The following is an 18,641-nucleotide window of genomic DNA, read 5'->3' on the forward strand; positions in this document are numbered from 1 at the left end:
ATTTTTAAATTTGAATCAGAAAAATACAGTAGTTATTCAGTAAATATTAAAATCTCCTTTGGTCTACCTTTATATGTAAATCTCCAGTTCCTTTTATATTAGTTTGGATTAAAGAAGAAGATTTGTGGAGATTAACAAAAGATGGAAAATTAAAGCATTTAATAAGTAGAGTGTCTGTCATGTCTTTTCAGCATTATCCACGCTGCTTACATTTAACAGCATAATGCAGTTTCAATTTAAAAAGGTGAACAAAGAAGAAGCTATTCATATTTGGCAAGTTATCGTGCAAGTTAATATCCATATTATTGGATATGCTTTTTCAGAATAACATTTTAGTGGTTTACATATGCTTTTGTTTGAGATAGATCTTAAGATAGTTTTAGAATCTGACAGACTTTAGTTTGACTTCAACACTTACCAAATTATTTGTATGATCCTGAGCAATTCCCTTCAATTCTCTGTACCTCAGTGTCCTCATCTATAGAATAGAGATAATGACTTATTTCTTGGTGGGTTTTAGAGAAGTTTTAAATAAGTAATACACATAAAATGTCTAGCATAGTGCTTGGAGTATAGTAAGTACTGGGTATATATCACTACCCTTTGTTTCCCAAGGTTAGATTAGGAAGGCCTGAATTCACTTGGTAGCCACAGTCGAAAGACTAGCTTATTTTTTTTTAAGCAAAAAGTAATGAGCCAGATTGTCAAAAGTAGTAAATTGCCAACTGCTATATGGATGTAGGCATATGTCTTTAAGTTTGTGTGTATATATTGCCACAGATAATACACTTAAGGAGGAATGATTCTGGTGCTGGGCGTGGTGGCTCACACCTGTAATCCCAGCACTTTGGGAGGCCGAGGTGGGTAGATCACCTGAGAGTCAGGAGTTTGAGATCAGTCTGGCCAACATGGTGAAACCCCGTTTCTACTAAAAATACAAAAAAATTAGCCAGTTGTGGTGACACATGCCTGTAATCCCAGCTACTTAGGAAGCTGAGGCACGAGAATTGCTTGAACCTTGGAGGCGAAGATTGCAATGAGCGGAGATCATACCACTGCACTTCAGCCTGGGTGACAGAGCAAAGCTCTGCCTTTTTTTTTTTTTTAAAAAAGGAATGATTCAGGAGTTGTGTCAAGGTAGTTGTCATTCCTATGTAATTGAACCAAAGTTGTCTTAGTCTCATAAATATATATATAGAGTAAAAATAAGTGTAGTTAAGTTGTCTGGTATTCTTAATTAAAGATATTGTGGTATGGTTTTCTGACTGATTTTTTTGTTTTATTTTGTTGCTTAATAAATTATAGTGAGAATGAGTCCCTTTGGAAGGAAGTGTCAGAATTACGAGCAAAGCATGCACAACAGCAACAGGTTATTCGAAAGGTAAGATGCTCTTTTCCCTAGAACCGAAATTTGCATTTGTTTAATGGGTACTGTATTGTGACCCAAAAAGGTCAGTATTGAGTGTCTGTGATTGATCTTAGTTTCTTACATATTGGATGCACAGATTGAAGTAAAAAATGAAATGAAATTAAGCCAAGTGTTACATATTTTTAATAAAAAATTTCTCACTAGCTAAAGATAGTTATTCCATACTTGCAGATAATGTCTCAGTAGCTTTTAGTAAATAATCTTTTGCCTAATGTAACAACTTTGAAATACTTTATTTTTATGGCCTTAATTAATACACTACCAATTTCTTTTACAATTAGAAAACATAGCCTTACTGGTTTTTTTTGTTGTTGTTGATTTTTATTATAAAAGGCATAGTTAAGGTCTCAGAAGATAAATGACAAATATTTTCAAATCAGTTGACCAAATTATGACTTCAAAAAATTTCTCAATGTATGCAGTTATTAGTCTGTGCAGAAAAGCAGTTAACATAGTAAAATGAATTTTAGATTTTAGTATGTGAGCTAAAAATTTAATAGAGGAGTTGGAATCCCTCCGTTTCATTGTGTCCTTGTGATTTAATCTTTGCATATCAGCTTTCATTTGCTAATAAGAGATGAAACATAGTAATTAAGGCAGCTATTTTTTGCTCATGAGTAAACTAGACTCTTGAGTTAAAGCAACAGGTTTTTTGAAGGGGAGCTTCTGATTGCTCCTGCTTAGAAGGCCCTTGAACTAAAAATAGGGTTGTGACTGACAGGATCAGGGTCTAATGGAGAAGGCTTAAAGCAGAGATGAATAGCAGTTGCAGCCTGTGGCCTATAGTCAACATAGATTTACTTTTTTTTTTTTTTTAAATTAGTGTGCAAGTGAATTGAATGTAGTAGAATTCAGTTCTAAGTGTTTAGTACAAGTACATATATTTTTAAAACTTTCATAGGCAACTAATGTGCAGCCTGGTTAAGAATAGTTGATTTAAAACAATAGATGTACCTTAACCTGTACTTTATGGAAACAGTCTGTTGATAGTTTTCAGAAACAGTGTTTTGGTAATATATTAACTTACAACACTCTATAATGTGTAGATTTTTTTGTTTTTTCCTGAAAGCAAGAATATTTGATAAAATAGCTATATGACATTTCCGTTTTTCATAAATGCTGACGTTCTGTCTTCTAAAATTTGAGTTTGAATCTCTGTGCTTTGTTGAGTGATGTTTATATAATGCATGATGACAACCAATAATTTTTACTCTGCTCCTGGAATTTACTGTCAGCCATGGATTAATTGAGAATAATATGTGTGATGGTCCAGTTATAGGACTTAACAGGTACAGAAGTTACATGCTGTAAGTGTTAGATGCCTTATCTTCTTCAGATAAAAATCCCTGTATAATGTGATCTGAAAGTGTCAAAAGAGAATTGAGATGTAGAATAAATTTAATTTAGCCACTGATTGATGTTCTTATAAATTCAACCTGTAGTTTTTAGAATTTTCCCATAACATTTATTAATTAAAAAAAAAACTGAAGTCGAGTTGTATCATAGACATCTTTAAGCTTACATATTGTCTTTTCATTAGCTGTTAGCATTTTCTCTTGAATAAGCAATTTGGCGGCTACCTTCCTTTTCATAGACTCTAATACTATCAAACTCTTCAGTTAAAATGTCTATATTTTGGTCCATTGAAAAATTGATATTGATTATAAGGCAGACCTCTTAGTAGCCTTTTTTTTGTGAGGAAATGCTCACTGTTAAAAGCTATACAGTAGGTATTCTTAATTGATAATACTCTATTTAATCATGTAATTTCACAAAGCTTGTAAGCACACTTTCTGCACAGAGTCTAAATAGTGCTCCAATCAATTTTGGCTTTTATTCATAGCTTCTCAGTGATACACTACTTTTTATAGTTTACCATATGATCCTCACCTTTTATAACACCTTTAGGAAGTTGGCAATGTAATTTCAAGACATACTCTTAAGCCAGTGGTTCTTATACTCACATCAGTATCCAGTCACACTTAAAGGGCTTTCTAAACACATGCATTACTGGATCCTATGATCTGAATTTCAGATTCAGCAATTCTGTAGTGGGATTGAGAATTTAACATATCCATAGTTCCTAAGCTAGTGTTGTGGTTTATGGGCCACACTTTAAGAAACACTACTATGAAATATGAAAGCTTGTTTGTGTGTCTTGACAGTTTTCTCTCTATATTTAATCAAATATTAAAGATTAGCTTCCCTTGTCAGTAGGAAGTTTTGACAGGTAGGTCTCAACATTAATCTTTATAGAATCAGGCAATAAACTTTTTTCTTTTTCTTTTTTTTCCTTTGGTTGCAAGCAGAGTTTGTTTGTTTGTTTGTTTGTTTAGAAATGGAGCATCACGATGTTGCCCAGGCTGGTCTTGGACTTCTGGGCTGAAGCAATCCTCCTACTTAGGCTTCCTAAAGTGTTGGGATTACAGGCATGAGCCACCATGCCTGGCCCATCAACTGTTTCTAACTTGAAAATTTTATGATTATTCTGAAGGAACTGAGAGTTTCTTTTGCCTCTGTTACCAGGTATAAGTAAAATGTTGCCTATCAAACACCAGTTTTCTCTTTTGCACCATAATGTAATCTTCTTTAAAGTATTTGAAGTAAAAAAGTTGGGATCTACACCCAGGCAACTTTGGTACTTATCACCAAAACAAATAAACTGCCTGGAAGCTGGTATATTTCTTTAGACAGCAGTTGTAAGGTGCACCTGGATTTCAAGTGGTAATATGTGAGAAATTATGAGACTTAGAATAGAGGACAAATTACTATATGAATTTGTTTTATAAGACTTGGTAATAGAGACAGAAGAATTAACAGTACAATGAAAGAATTTTTGTTTATATTTTTTTCAGATTGTCCAGTTTATTGTTACATTGGTTCAAAATAACCAACTTGTGAGTTTAAAACGTAAAAGGTAAGTTTTTATGATATAGCATTATGGCCTGTATATAGACAGACTTGTTAGCGTTTAACTATGAGTAGCCTACGTTAGCTGAGTATATGCTTGTTGTCCCAAAAGAACAATTCTCCTTTGTTAAATTATACTCTTAAAATCTCTAGAGTGATATTATTTTTTAGTTTTACCATTCTACTGATGTTTGTGAGAGATAAGGATAGCCTAAATGGTCACTTTATAGACATACATACAGTTAATAAAGAATATTCACTTTTCATTCACATTATTAAAGTAGCATTAGAAGGCCTGAGTGAGGGAAATTTAAAAAGAGGCCATATGTTCAAAAGAAAACATCAGCCTTTGTTTTACTTGACCTCTCAGTTTAATCTGCTCGTAGTCTTTTTAAATCTGTATCTCAACCATGGGTTGTGATACCTGTAAGTGTCAGTAGCTACTATCATCACAGCTAAAACATTAGAAGAATAATGGACAAAAGGAATAGTTTGAAAGGAAAAAATGATCTGTAACACTAAGATTTGGGGAAAACTTGATTATGATCAGAACTTTATGACCTTAACTACTTCCACTAATTAGTTCTTATGATATTATCTTTTTTTTTCTATATAAATACAGTTCATAGAGTTGTGTAGTTCAGTAAGCAATGAAGTATAACTGGAGAGAATAGTTTATTATAACAAAAAGAGTGTAGAAAAATGGAGAATTGAAAGTCCTAGATATTCTCATCCAGCAGTTTCTGTTCCTAAGATGTAATCATTTTTAAGTTTATTTATTGTTACTGAAATTTTTTATGCATTATTAAAGTGAGTGTGCATGTGTGTGTGTGTGGGTAAGTTAATAGAGGGAGTTTAAATTCCTTGTGTTTGTCACTGAACTGCATATTCTTCTGGTTTTCAGGCCTCTACTTCTAAACACTAATGGAGCCCAAAAGAAGAACCTGTTTCAGCACATAGTCAAAGAACCAACTGATAATCACCATCATAAAGTAATTTTTTAGTTAGAGTCTATTTTATATTTATTGTGTCAGACTAAATTTTATTATGGCAGTGTTTCATGCATTCAAAGAAGTGTGGTGAATAACAATTCAAGTGTTCATCCCACAGCTTTGTTAAACTGTGACATTTTTTATTATTTGCTTTAGATTATTGTAAGAAATAAATCATCACAAATCTAGTTGTTCCAGTTGCCTGTTTCCAGGTTTTTCTCTCTCCCCGTCTCTTGTCTCACCTCTATACTGTCCCTGCTTACCCTAGAGGTAGTCACTATCTTGAATTAGTATCTGTCATTCTCATGGCCATTTTGTATGTGTGAATCCAGGAGCAGTACTTGGTATTATTTTGCATATATCTAAACTTCGTATAAATAATATAATTTTGTGCATATCATTTGACAGTGTTGCTTTTTTTAACTTGGTGTTGCTTTTGAGATTTATTAAACATAGAGATTAGTTTATTCATTTCTTTTTTTTTTGTCTTACTGTTGTTTTTTTTTAATTTTTTTGAAACAGGGTTTCACTCTGTCACCCAGCCTGGAGTGCAGTGGTATGATCATGACTCACTGCAACCTCCACCTCCTGGGCCCAAGCAATTCTCTTGCCTCAGTCTCCTGAGTAGCTGGGACTACAGGTGTGTGCCACCACACCTGGCTAATTTTTGTATTTTTTGTAGAGATGGATTTTCATAATGTCACCTAGACTGGTCTCGAACTCCCAGACTCAAGCCATCTGCCTGCCTCAGCCTCCCAAAGTTTTGGGATTGCAGGCATGAGCCACTGCACCTGTCTTATTCATTTTAATATTATATAATAATTGAATATTTTGAAAATGTAATTATAATAATTTAATGTGATTATATATTCTTACATTGGTTATTTTATTTTCAACTTTTTTTTTAAATTGTGCACCAACTAGACTGCTTTTTACTCCAGCAATTTAAATTTTTACTTTCATTTTGTCACAGGCTCTCAGGATAATTTGTCAGATTTCTATCCAGTGACAAATTAGTCCAGTCCAAAGTCAGATCGTTTTTATTATCTTTTTGTTACTACTTTCAAACTTCAGAATTCAAAATAGTTCTTCAGATTTATTATTAAAGTAACAAGATTTTTGTTCTTGGACAATCAAACTTAACCTCACGTCTGATTTCTTTTCCCACTACTATTAGAAAAGAAGCATACCTATTTTGTTTTTAGGATTGAAGGCTCATGTAAGTGGATGAAGAGTTTTACATTTTTGACTGGGTTTATATATTTTAAAGTACTTCACATCCTTTGCCACTTTATTATCTAGTATTGGAATTTATAGATTTTTTGCATTTTAATCATGACTTTAGTTTGCTTTACAGGATTGAACTTACTTTGCTTATACAGCTATAGCCTGAATATATCTGTAGATTAAGTTTTAAAAAATCATTGCTAAAAAGCCAAGCTAACCTGTAACTGAGATAGGTGAAGTGCGTTTTTTTTCTCTTAGTGAAGCTATTTAATGAATAAGAATAAAACATATTTCAAAACAGAGCAGCTTGAGCTGAAACAATATCCCTGTCAGCACGGTGGCTGTCTGGTTGTGCTTGAAATTTCTAGTGAAGTCCTAAGACTTTTTTACTCTTTAGGCATAAAAAATACTGTAAAATTTGAAGATCTTTCCATAGAAACATTTTTAGGGATGTCATCTTCAGGGTCCCTTACAGTAAAAGTAGTAGTTAAGTGTAGAATACAGTTAACATACCTCATACCTCTGTGAATTGGTGCTACTAGTACCAATTAGTATGTAAGTTCCATAAGAGCAGAGAACATACTTGTTTTGCATACCCCGAGATTCAGTAAGTAGTAGTTGCCCAGTTATTTTGTAAATGATATCTTGTTTGGTAGTCAATGATTTTGATTTTTAGATATATTTTTCTCTCTGAATTTTTAGGTTCCACACAGTAGGACTGAAGGTTTAAAGCCAAGGGAGAGGATTTCAGATGACATCATTATTTATGATGTTACTGATGATAATGCAGATGAAGAAAATATCCCAGTTATTCCAGAAACTAATGAGGATGTTATATCTGATCCCTCCAAGTAAGGAGTTTGTGAGATAAAATGTATGAAAATATTGATTACTTTTCTTATTACAGAGCAAAATTCAAAACTACTTTGTTCTTTGAAAGACTAACAATCTTTCTCACATTTGGATTATTGAACTGAATAATTAAGCTAAATTATTCAACCAGATAAAGCCTCACCTCCTCTTCCTCTCAAAGGAGGTAATACTGAAAATTAATTGATTTTTAATTTTTATTTTGTAGTTAAGCACTTCTCATTGAATCGTTATGGTCTTTTATACTATGAAGTACCAATATTGTGATTAAGCTGCTCGCTCAAGAAATTTAAGCCTTTCAGTATGTGGTATGGGGAGAGAGTTTCCATTTAGAATGAATGGATAGTATGAACTTATTAAATTTGAAAATGTAATAGATTCTTTCTTTTATTGCTGATCTAGCTGTAGCCAGTACCCTGATATTGTCATCGTTGAAGATGACAATGAAGATGAGTATGCACCTGTTATTCAGAGTGGAGAGCAGAGTGAACCAGCCAGAGAATCCCTAAGTTCAGGCAGTGATGGCAGCAGCCCTCTCATGTCTAGTGCTGTCCAGCTAAATGGCTCATCCAGTCTGACCTCAGAAGATCCAGTGACCATGATGGATTCCATTTTGAATGATAACATCAATCTTTTGGGAAAGTAAGTGCTTATCTAGATGTCTAATAATTATTTGCTTTCTTTGTTCACTTCACGTGTTCTATTTCTCTTTTGAGTGATCTTTCAGATGATGAACCCACATAATCCACCTTTCTCTGTTTTGGTTAGTGTTGAATTCTGTAATGAATGGGATTTAATCATCCCAAGAGTAGTCCTGGTATTTTCCTGCTAGTTTCTCAGATTCGTTTGATGATATACTTACTTTGAGTGTACATACAGTGTTTGTGATTATATATATTTGTGTATCCGAACTGTAGAATATTGTAATTTCTAGTAAGGGACTTAAAGAAAACTTAGTAATAATCAGTAATGAGATTAAACATTTTATAATATATAGAGGAAAAAGGTAAATCAGACTGTTCCTGCAGGGTGTTTTTTTCTGTAAATACTGAAGTTTTCTGTAAAGGCTATGAATTTTCAGTCAACCAAATTTGCAGGAATTCCTATTCTTGAATAATATCTCTTAAGATTAAGAACCGGTAAAGATGCAGCAGCTGCTGGAAATATCTTGCCTAGCCAAGTTGTAATGGTGATTTTTAAACATAAAAACAAGGATATCTAATATTCGATTTAAATTTTTTTTTTCCCTTAGGGTTGAGCTGTTGGATTATCTTGACAGTATTGATTGCAGTTTAGAGGACTTCCAGGCCATGCTATCAGGAAGACAATTTAGCATAGACCCAGATCTCCTGGTTGATGTAGGTACTTTGGGTAATCTTTGCTTTACTGGTAGTTTGTGTATTTATGTATATTATTTAAAAATCAGTACGCCATTTTGTTTTGTATTCTACAGGTTGTTTTTGCATTTTCTTTTTTTAAATTAATGATTTTGTTTATCAGAAAGATAGGTTTGGGACATTGAAGGAGAGTGATTACCACCTGCCTTGGAGTAGCAATTGAGCTAATCTCCCTGTGGGAACATATCATATCTTTTCAGCAGTACTGTTAAGTTCAGGTCTTGTCTGGACTTGTTGCTGTTTTATGTTTTGCTCTAGAATGATTGTCAGTAAATAGGAATTTGTGGAAATTAGTAATAGAGGTACATAGCCGGGAAGTAGCATGGAGACAGCTTTTAATACTTTGGGGATTAACATTTTTTACTCAAATATATTTTAATATATTTGCCTTATTTTTTTACATTTTTACATTTTGAGTCACAAGATTCCCCTGCTCCAATCCACCATCCCTATGAAGTTGACCTCAATATTGACTGGACTGAGAATTCTTTTATCTACGGTTTCTGCCACTAACCACCTTTCTTACTCTGTTCTTTCTTGTCCCTGCTATTCCTCCCTTCTTTATCTAAAGCTTCCTACATGGCCTGGTCCCACTCAGATGAATCTTGTTCTGTCTCCTGTTTCCATTTTCTGATGTGAACAGTTTTCTCTCTTTATCCTGGAAAATTATGTTGTCTTTTTTCTGTGTTTCTTGCCTTACATTGCAGCTTCTCTTACCCTTTTAAAAGCCTCTCAGGCGAAACAAGAATTAGTTCTTTCTGCTGTTCAGTCTTATTTCAAGTTCATTAATTTACTGCATTACTCCTCTGCTTCTCACCAGTCCTTGTCGATGTCCCAAGGACTTACTCTTACTAAATCGTTAGCACCTCACAGAGTGAATTTTACTTTCTTTGAAGATTTCTTTTCCATTTTGACCTGTGTTTCTATCTTATGAATACGTGTTAATTTGAATTTTACATCCATGTTGATGACCTACTTCAACTTAGCAGTAACATGACAGTGTTTGTTGATCCTATCAGCCCTTCTCCCCTCTTTAGATCCAGAGATCTTTCAAAATAGTTTTCCTTTAGATCACCAAGAACGAAATAAAATTCCATAATTCTGGCCATGTTCAAACCCTTACAGTCTTCAGCTAGGTCATTTTAATTCAACTTTAAAACATTTGCCACATTTATTTGTCGTAAAGACCTTATCCAGTCAACAATCCCTTATTGACAGATGATAATTAACTATACTCTCATTCTTTCATAAGTAATGACTGTTTCCAATCTTGTATCCTTTCTTAGAATTCCTTAAACCAATTTGTCCCCCTGTCCTTTGCCTCTGTATTTGTCTCCTCTATCCTTGATCTTTCCCATCTGCCTTCAGTAGTTAGAGATCTGCCACATCTTAAAAAACAACCATTTTGACATCTGGCTTTGTTCATTTACCATTCTGCTTCTCTAACTCCTTTACTACAAAACTTTAGAAATGAGCAGCTGTATTTACCTCTTTTTTACTCTATTTTGTCTGAAGCTTTGTATTGTGTTGCTTATAACTCTAACTCTGCACTGCCTGTGTTGTTTTGTTTTTTTCCATTGTAAGTATGCTGTGTGTGATTTTTCTTTTCTTTTTTGCTGTATTAGTCCATTGGGCTAGTGGAAAGTTTGTTTTGAATCAGACAAGTTTGGGTTCTATTATTGGCTCATGTTACTTACTAGCTGTGTTACTAACCTTGGAAAAGTTACTCTCTCTTGCCTAGTTTCTCCATCTGTTAAATGTTGCTAATGTCTAACATGAAGGGCTATTGGCAAGAATTAGAAATAATTAACACTGTTATTAACATTATTGGGCATTCTGTGCAATAGATCTTTTATTGTTGATTTTGGAGGTGCTGTACTTTTTTGTTCTCTCCCTGTCTGCCTAATCTTCTGTGTTTTATCTAAGAGCTTTTCTTTTTTCTACTATCTTCTACTTAAGGGCATCCCCTAATGCACCCAATCTTTCAGTCTCTTTTATTTTTTCTATCTCTCATCTTTTTCCATTCTTCCTCTGTGAAGAGATTTTGGCTTGTAAGATTGCTTTTAAATGTGTATATCCAGCTCTTAACATTTTTCTAAAGTAAACTTGACTTGAATTCTAATTCCATGACTTTGGGATCATCAGTTAGCTCTTACCTCAGATAATTTGATTTAACAACAAACTTCTTTATTCTCTGTATTAGCTACATTTTACAACTTTCTCATTTTCTGTAATGGTATTAGACTTCTATTTACTTACGAGGATAGTTATTCACAGAATCACCTTGAATTCTCTTTCTCTCATCATTCACTAGGTCCTGTTTTCTAAAATAGCATTCACAAGTCATCCCTATATTCTGTTTTCACTGTTGCTTTTCTCATCCAAGACCCTCATTATTTTATCCTTGAATTATGCTGTATTGTCATAAATAAAAAGTCCACCTATACTGCTTTGTTCTCTGAGACGACAAAGATGGTAAGAATGTGAATAAGTATGCTGAAAAGATTACAGCTTCTCTCTGAGGAGTTCAGTACTGGTAACCCAGAGTGGGGTCACAGCAGGAGAGGCCAGACCTTAGAATTCAACCAGCTGTGTCAGCTTATATATGATCTACCTTTTCTACCATTTGTCTCCTGGGAATACATGTAGGATATCCCTGACTTAGGGGGTAGGGGTTGTTGGGCAAAGAGGAGAATAGAGGAGCATACAGTGCTGGTCCTCCTCAGATGCCACTCTCTGTAGGGACAAAATGTAGGTTAGGCTTCTTAGGCAGTGATAAGCTAAACTGGTAGAGATTGATTATCATGAGTAACTACTCTCAAGGATCTGAGCTTTCTTCCTTTTCTGAGGTTAGTAGTTGGTAAGAAAGGAGAAGGAAATGAAAAGGCAAAGCCAGGGATTTTTGTAGGACTACCATGAGTGTGGAACTTTAAAGAGAGGAATCAGTGTCTAGAGAGAATGGGGAAAGGATCTGCCTGTGGCTTTTTTTGCATCTCATTCTATCCTGTGAACCATTTGGTGTGTTCATTCTCATAAAAGGCCAACTTAGTGACTGCATTTCATCATTCAGGCCATTCCCAAGGCTCTTATTGCTGACAGGATGTGGCCTCTACTTTTTGAACCTATGTTTATAACTTATTCAACTTAGAACTTCTGTGTTATTACTATTTCTGGAACATATCCTACTTTCTTTTTTGATGCCACTAGTGTTATACACGTGTTCTTCCCCCCGTCTTCTCCTTTCCAAGTTCTAACCTAATATTCTCTAGGTACTGACCTATATCACATAGTTTTATCAGCCCTTTTTGTTTCATTATGTATGTTTCTATGTGCGCTTTCCTCCCTTCCCATTCTCTTAACTCCTTAGTGCTTTTGAGCACCACCATCTTCTGTTAAAATACTGTATTGTATCTGAACATGTGTTGCTATTTGATGTTGGTCTTACCTTGTCCTTTTAGATTGTAAGCTCCTAGAGAGCAGGAATGATGTCTTTATGATGTCATTTATTAAAGATACTCAGTAAATTTCTATGGAATGAATGACTTTAAAGCTTATGACTTATAGTTACATCTATAAACTGGCTGGACTGAGGAGTACAGTAAGCAGTGATCTTAGCACTTACAATTTTCCTTGTGAGATGTGGTGAAAAGAACCAACAAGTAGATATGCCATTTGTCACAGGGCTTCAATTGAAGCATAGTTTAGGAGCCACTGTCATAGAGCATATTCTGTAAATTTTTTACCTAACCAGGTATTCAGTGAAGGCTCAGTGTCAGGGCAGAGATCTCAACCCTGCGCACCACTTAAGGCCAAAGACATTTAGAGAGAAAAAATAAAGGAAATGAAATTGAATGATAAATAATGAAGAAGGGAGGAGGTGAAAACCACTATTTGTCTCAAGTGATTTATTCCAGTGTTTTTTAGAGAAATTCTTACAACATGAAATTTCATCTAATGCATGGGCTAGCTTGTTCTGCTTTTGTTTGTTTTTCTTTCTGCTTTTCTCTTTCAAACTTGTTTAACTGTATAGAAGCTTCCTAGTGTAGGGGCTACATCTCTTCACCCAACATGGCTGTGTAACAATTTTGAACACACAATTATTTTAAATTATTTTTTAAACTTATCATCTTTCTTGTTTGGTCTTTCAGCTTTTCACTAGTTCTGTGCAGATGAATCCCACAGATTACATCAATAATACAAAAGTAAGTTTTAATTCATGTTGCTCAGGACCCATAGCTATAAAAATCTACAAAAAACATCCTAATAAGTAGAAAGCAATATCACTCCCTGCTACAAAAAACATTTTATATTCTTACTCAGTATGTGTGATCAGGATAATAAAATTCTAGTTGAAAAATTAGCTTTTGGTTATGTGGTGAACCATTACCCACTTTTGGCACTTGTGGGATTAACTACCAGTATGAAATGAACTTCTTTTCGTGCTGGGAGATCCCCTGACTAAACTTGGTATATTGAAATAAGTAACTAAAATATGATTTCTTCATGTTTTTATGGGCAGCATTTTACATTCTTATTTTTTCTATTCTCAACTTTTTTATTAAAAATTTATGGTACCCATATTTTTTATGAGTTCTATCATTAGCATATAGTAAAAACTCAGGAATTCTTATTTATTGCAGAAAAGGGAAGTTGAAACATGTATGGATTTTTGACTTAAATTTTTTAAGTAATAAGGATTTTTTTTTTTTTGTAACATATGGGAACTGCACTTGGGCTTAGCAAGTGTTGAAAAGAGATTCTGTGGAACTGGTTTTTTTTTTTTTTTTGAGACGGAGTCTCGCTCTGTCACCCAGGCTGGAGTGCTGTGGCCGGATCTCAGCTCACTGCAAGCTCCGCCTCCCGGGTTCACGCCATTCTCCTGCCTCAGCCTCCTGGGTAGCTGGGACTACAGGCGCCGCTACCTCGCCCGGCTAGTTTTTTGTAGTTTTTAGTAGAGACGGGGTTTCACCGTGTTAGCCAGGATGGTCTCGATCTCCTGACCTCGTGATCCGCCCGCCTCGGCCTCCCAAAATGCTGGGATTACAGGCTTGAGCCACCGCGCCCGGCCGGAACTGATTTTTAATGAGTGGTAAGGACAGTTTGAAGTTATTAGAGCAGATGTTTATATATCATTGTATTTTGTATAAGTTATTGTCATGAATGGGTGTTCACTCCCTTTATATTTTATTTGTACCAAATTGTTTAGTAAGCCTGATTAAAGGTAAATCAAATCCAAATTCCAGATTAGTGAAGCCAGAATTTTGATTCTTTTGAGTCCAAAAATGAGCACATCTCAAATAAATATGAGTGATTAGGGTGAGGGGTGGAATTTATATGATAATTGTCATATGTAAGCCTGACCAGACTTTCTGTATTTTCAGAGTTACGTTGTGGATAACTTAGAGCTTAAAAAATTTATGAATTTGTGAACTAGGAAGTTGATTATACATTCAGTATTCAGATAATTTATATTGGAGGTTGGAATACTTTCTCCATAAAGGGGCAGCTAGTAAATACTTTATTTTTCAGGCCATATGTTCTCTGTCATAACTATGCAGTTCTGCAATTGTAGTGCAAAAGCAGATACAGTATGTAAAAGAATGTGTGGCTGTGTTGCAAAAAAACTTCATTTACAGACAGGCAGCATGCTAAATTTGGCATGTGGACCATAGTTTATCTGGATTTATATTGTAAGATTTTGTGTAACATGCTCTGTGTTTCAGTAAATATATTACTGAATGTTATTCTCATGGACCGTTTAAGTTGAATGGACCCATATCATTTGTTCATTTAGTGAATGTGCTTTATTTTTTATTTGTGACTAGACATTGAGTCCTTCTTTATTTGTGGACCATCTTCTTATTCCAGAAACCAAGAACTTGATTATAGTTTTCAAAAACTGTAAGCAGTTAAGCAACAAATTGCATTTTGCTCTACAATGCTGTAGAAAAATTACATTTGAGAGTGACTTTTCATTATAGTTCTGAATCTAGATTTTAATGTTTTCAAATAATTGCCACATCAGCTGTCCTTCCCTTGCTCATGACAGGTGTTACATAATATGGATTACAACACTTTCCTAATAAATCAGATGCCTTATACTCCTCAGTACAGCGATCTTAATTGGCCACTATGAATGAATAAGAATTTGCATGGGAAATGAAATCTCATTCAGTATGATACTGGCTGTGGGTTTGTCATAAATAGCTCTTACAATTTTGAGATATGTTCCATCAATACTTAGTTTATTGGGTGTTTTTAGCATGAAGGGGTGTTGAATTTTATTAAAGGCCTTTTCTGCATCTGTTGAGATAATCATGTGGTTTTTGTCATTTGTTCTGTTTATGTGATGGATTACATTTATTGATATGCGTATGTTGAACCAGCCTTGCATCCCAGGGATGAAGCCAACTTAATCGTGATGGATAAGCTTTATGATGTGCTGCTGGATTCAGTTTGCCGGTATTTTATTGAGGATTTTCGCATTGATGTTTATCAGGGATATTGGCCTGAAATTTTCTTTTTTTGTTGTGTCTCTGCCAGGTTTTGGTATCAGGATGACGCTGGCCTCATAAAATGAGTTAGGGAGGAATCCCTCTTTTTCTATTGTTTGGAATAGTTTCAGAAGGAATGGTACCGCTCCTCTTTGTACCTCTGGTAGAATTCGGCTGTGAATCCGTCTGGTCCTGGCTTTTTTTGGTTGGTAGGCTATTAATTACTGCCTCAATTTTCAGAACTTGTTTTTGGTCTATTCAGAGATTTGACTTCTTCCTGGTTTAGTCTTGGGAGGGTGTGTGTGTGTCTAGGAATTTATCCATTTCTTCTAGATTTTCTAGTTTATTCGTGTAGAGGTGTTCATAGTATTCTCTGATGGTCGTTTGTATTTCTGTGGGATCAGTGGTGATATCCCCTTTATCATTTTTTATTGTGTCTATTTGAAATCCATTTGTCATCGGGTTCTCATGTTTTAAGAATAACAGTGACATCGTTGGAAAATACCTATTTTAGGAAGCCTAAAAATAAAGTTGGTATTATTTCATTAATGTTTATATATTTATTGTGAATGCTAAGTGATGAAATATTTTTATGTGCACTTTTGGAAAGGTTTCGTAGTTTTTATTATATCTTGGAGCCCTTATCTTCTCTAAATCCTAAAACTTATACAGCTTCATTTTATGTTAAGTATCAGGGGAATTACTGGAATTAGTTTACAGTTGGTTACACCATATATATTTAGCCAGCATGTAGATATCTGGGACTTGTAGATGTCTGGGACTTACAGGAAAAATTAAGAACCTCTGCACCTCAGAGTTTGAACATCATTGAAAAGAGCACTGAAGAAATTAACAAGGTAAAGATATAATTTCCCTACCACAATCAGATGTGAGGAGAGAAGAAAGTGGTTCAAAGAAGCAATTTAAATGACAGAAAAGAACTGACAGAGCTACAAAAAGGACAAGAAGAAACACCACCTCAACTTTGAGGCTTCTAAATAGTGATAAATAGTTTTAAGGATGTCATTATGTCATCCTGAGCTACTCTGTGTTCACTTATGCTAAATATTCTGTTTATGAGTGAAATGTACATTTTTTAAATCAAAACTACTTAAAATGAATTTAATTGCTTAGTTATCTCTCAATTAACATTTTGAAACCAGTCATCTTTGATTCGTTCTGATCTTTTACTTTTGACAAATTCTATCTGTTCTGCTGTTGAAATCCCCCTTCATTTCATCCTTAATATAGAACATCCTAATTCAGGTTCTTTGTTTTATCCCCTCAGTGACAGCAATAGTTCCTTAACCAGTCTTGTTATCTCTACTGAAATCTCTTTCTGTAGCCCATTTTTCTTGATGTTTCCCCATCTCATATATTTCAGATAATATACCAGTATTTTCATATTGTATCAATTTTTCATTTTTTTCAGAAACATATAAAATATGAAACAAGTACTTATATATATATATATTTTTTTCTTTTAGTCTGAGAATAAAGGATTAGAAACTACTAAGAACAATGTAGTTCAGCCAGTTTCGGAAGAGGGAAGAAAGTCTAAATCCAAACCAGGTAGGTATAAATATAGTATTCAGTCTCTGTAGGTTTTTTTAATCCTATGTAGAAACAAGTGCAAGCCAAGGGTAATCTTTTTTTTTTTTGAGACGGAGTCTCGCTCTGCCGCCCAGGCTGGAGTGCAGTGGCCGGATCTCAGCTCACTGCAAGCTCCGCCTCCCGGGTTTACGCCATTCTCCTGCCTCAGCCTCCCGAGTAGCTGGGACTACAGGCGCCCACCACCTCGCCTGGCTAGTTTTTTGTATTTTTTTTTAGTAGAGACGGGGTTTCACCGTGTTAGCCAGGATGGTCTCGATCTCCTGACCTCGTGATCCACCCGTCTCGGCCTCCCAAAGTGCTGGGATTACAGGCTTGAGCCACCGCGCCCGGCCGCCAAGGGTAATCTTAACAATTGAATATGCTGGCTTTAGTTCTGTGAATAGTGTGTCAAGGTATAAAGCAAGTTGAATTGGTGAGGTAATAATTCTTTAAGCTTTTTTTTTCTTTCTTTCCTATTTAACTTTAGGAAACTGAAAGACCCCTCATTTCTTAATTATTGAATGAGAACTACTGACTTGCACATTTTAAAATTTATTGACATAGTGCATCATGTCATTTCTTGTTTGGCTCTCTGAGAGTAGTAATTGCCTATGTGTACATTTGTTTTCATTTTTCCCCTCAGCTTGAACTCAATATAAGCTGGTGATAAGAGTGTTTTTCTGATCTTTATAGATAAGCAGCTTATCCAGTATACTGCCTTTCCACTTCTTGCATTCCTCGATGGAAACCCTGCTTCTTCTGTTGAACAGGCGAGTACAACAGCATCATCAGAAGTTTTGTCCTCTGTAGATAAACCCATAGAAGTTGATGAGCTTCTGGATAGCAGCCTAGACCCAGAACCAACCCAAAGTAAGCTTGTTCGCCTGGAGCCATTGACTGAAGCTGAAGCTAGTGAAGCTACCCTGTTTTATTTATGTGAACTTGCTCCTGCACCTCTGGATAGTGATATGCCACTTTTAGATAGCTAAATCCCCAAGAAGAGGACTTTACATGTATATATTCATCAAAATGATGAACTATTTATTTTAAAGTATCATTTGGTACTTTTTTTGTAAATTGCTTTGTTTTGTTTAATCAGATACTGTGGAATAAAAGCACCTTTTGCTTTTCTCACTAACCACACACTCTTGCAAAGCTTTCAGATGTTACTCAGCTGCATAGTTACACAGATTTAATGCACATTATTGGCATATCTTTAAGTTGGATTCAAATGGCCATTTTTCTCCAATTTTGGTAAATTGGATTTCTTTTTATTACAAATATGACCATTAACCTCAGTTAAATTTTTGTTTGTTTTCCTGTTTGATGCTGTCTATTTGCATTGAGTGTAAGTCATTTGAACTAATGGTATAACTCTTAAAGCTTTCTCTGCTCCAGTTATTTTTATTAAATATTTTTCACTTGGCTTATTTTTAAAACTGGGAACATAAAGTGCCTGTATCTTGTAAAACTTCATTTGTTTCTTTTGGTTCAGAGAATTTCATTTATGTTCAAAGAAGTTTATTCATGTTCCACAGGAAAGACAAAGTGTACATGAATGTTCACGGTCTGATAGGGTTCCAGCTCCATATATATAGAAAGATCGGGGGTGGGATGGGATGGAGTCAGCCCCATCCACTTAGTTGGACTAGTTTTAAATAAAGGTTTTCTGGTTTGTGTTTTTTTGAACCATACTGTTTAGTAAAATAAACACAATGAATGTTGAGTA

General features: G+C 34.8%; 1 protein-coding gene across 2 annotated transcripts in view; it reads left to right on the forward strand.

Annotated features, from left to right (window-relative positions):
- Positions 1 to 18,641, forward strand: part of HSF2 (heat shock transcription factor 2) — a 38,549-nt gene extending 19,908 nt beyond the window's left edge. The window contains exons 5-13 of one of the 2 annotated variants that reach the window (XM_033234433.1): positions 1,306 to 1,381; positions 4,285 to 4,346; positions 5,244 to 5,331; positions 7,261 to 7,409; positions 7,831 to 8,070; positions 8,681 to 8,786; positions 12,974 to 13,027; positions 16,807 to 16,891; positions 17,606 to 18,641. In XM_033234433.1, the coding sequence (XP_033090324.1) occupies positions 1,306 to 1,381; positions 4,285 to 4,346; positions 5,244 to 5,331; positions 7,261 to 7,409; positions 7,831 to 8,070; positions 8,681 to 8,786; positions 12,974 to 13,027; positions 16,807 to 16,891; positions 17,606 to 17,901 (1,156 nt within the window). In that variant the 3' untranslated portion in view covers positions 17,902 to 18,641. The remainder of the gene's footprint in view (positions 1 to 1,305; positions 1,382 to 4,284; positions 4,347 to 5,243; positions 5,332 to 7,260; positions 7,410 to 7,830; positions 8,071 to 8,680; positions 8,787 to 12,973; positions 13,028 to 16,806; positions 16,892 to 17,605) is intronic. The other variant, XM_033234434.1, reaches the window with a different exon arrangement.

The sequence above is a fragment of the Trachypithecus francoisi genome, unplaced genomic scaffold (assembly GCF_009764315.1).
Source record: "Trachypithecus francoisi isolate TF-2019V2 unplaced genomic scaffold, Tfra_2.0 Lachesis_group15, whole genome shotgun sequence".
NCBI classification, from domain to species: domain Eukaryota; kingdom Metazoa; phylum Chordata; class Mammalia; order Primates; family Cercopithecidae; genus Trachypithecus; species Trachypithecus francoisi.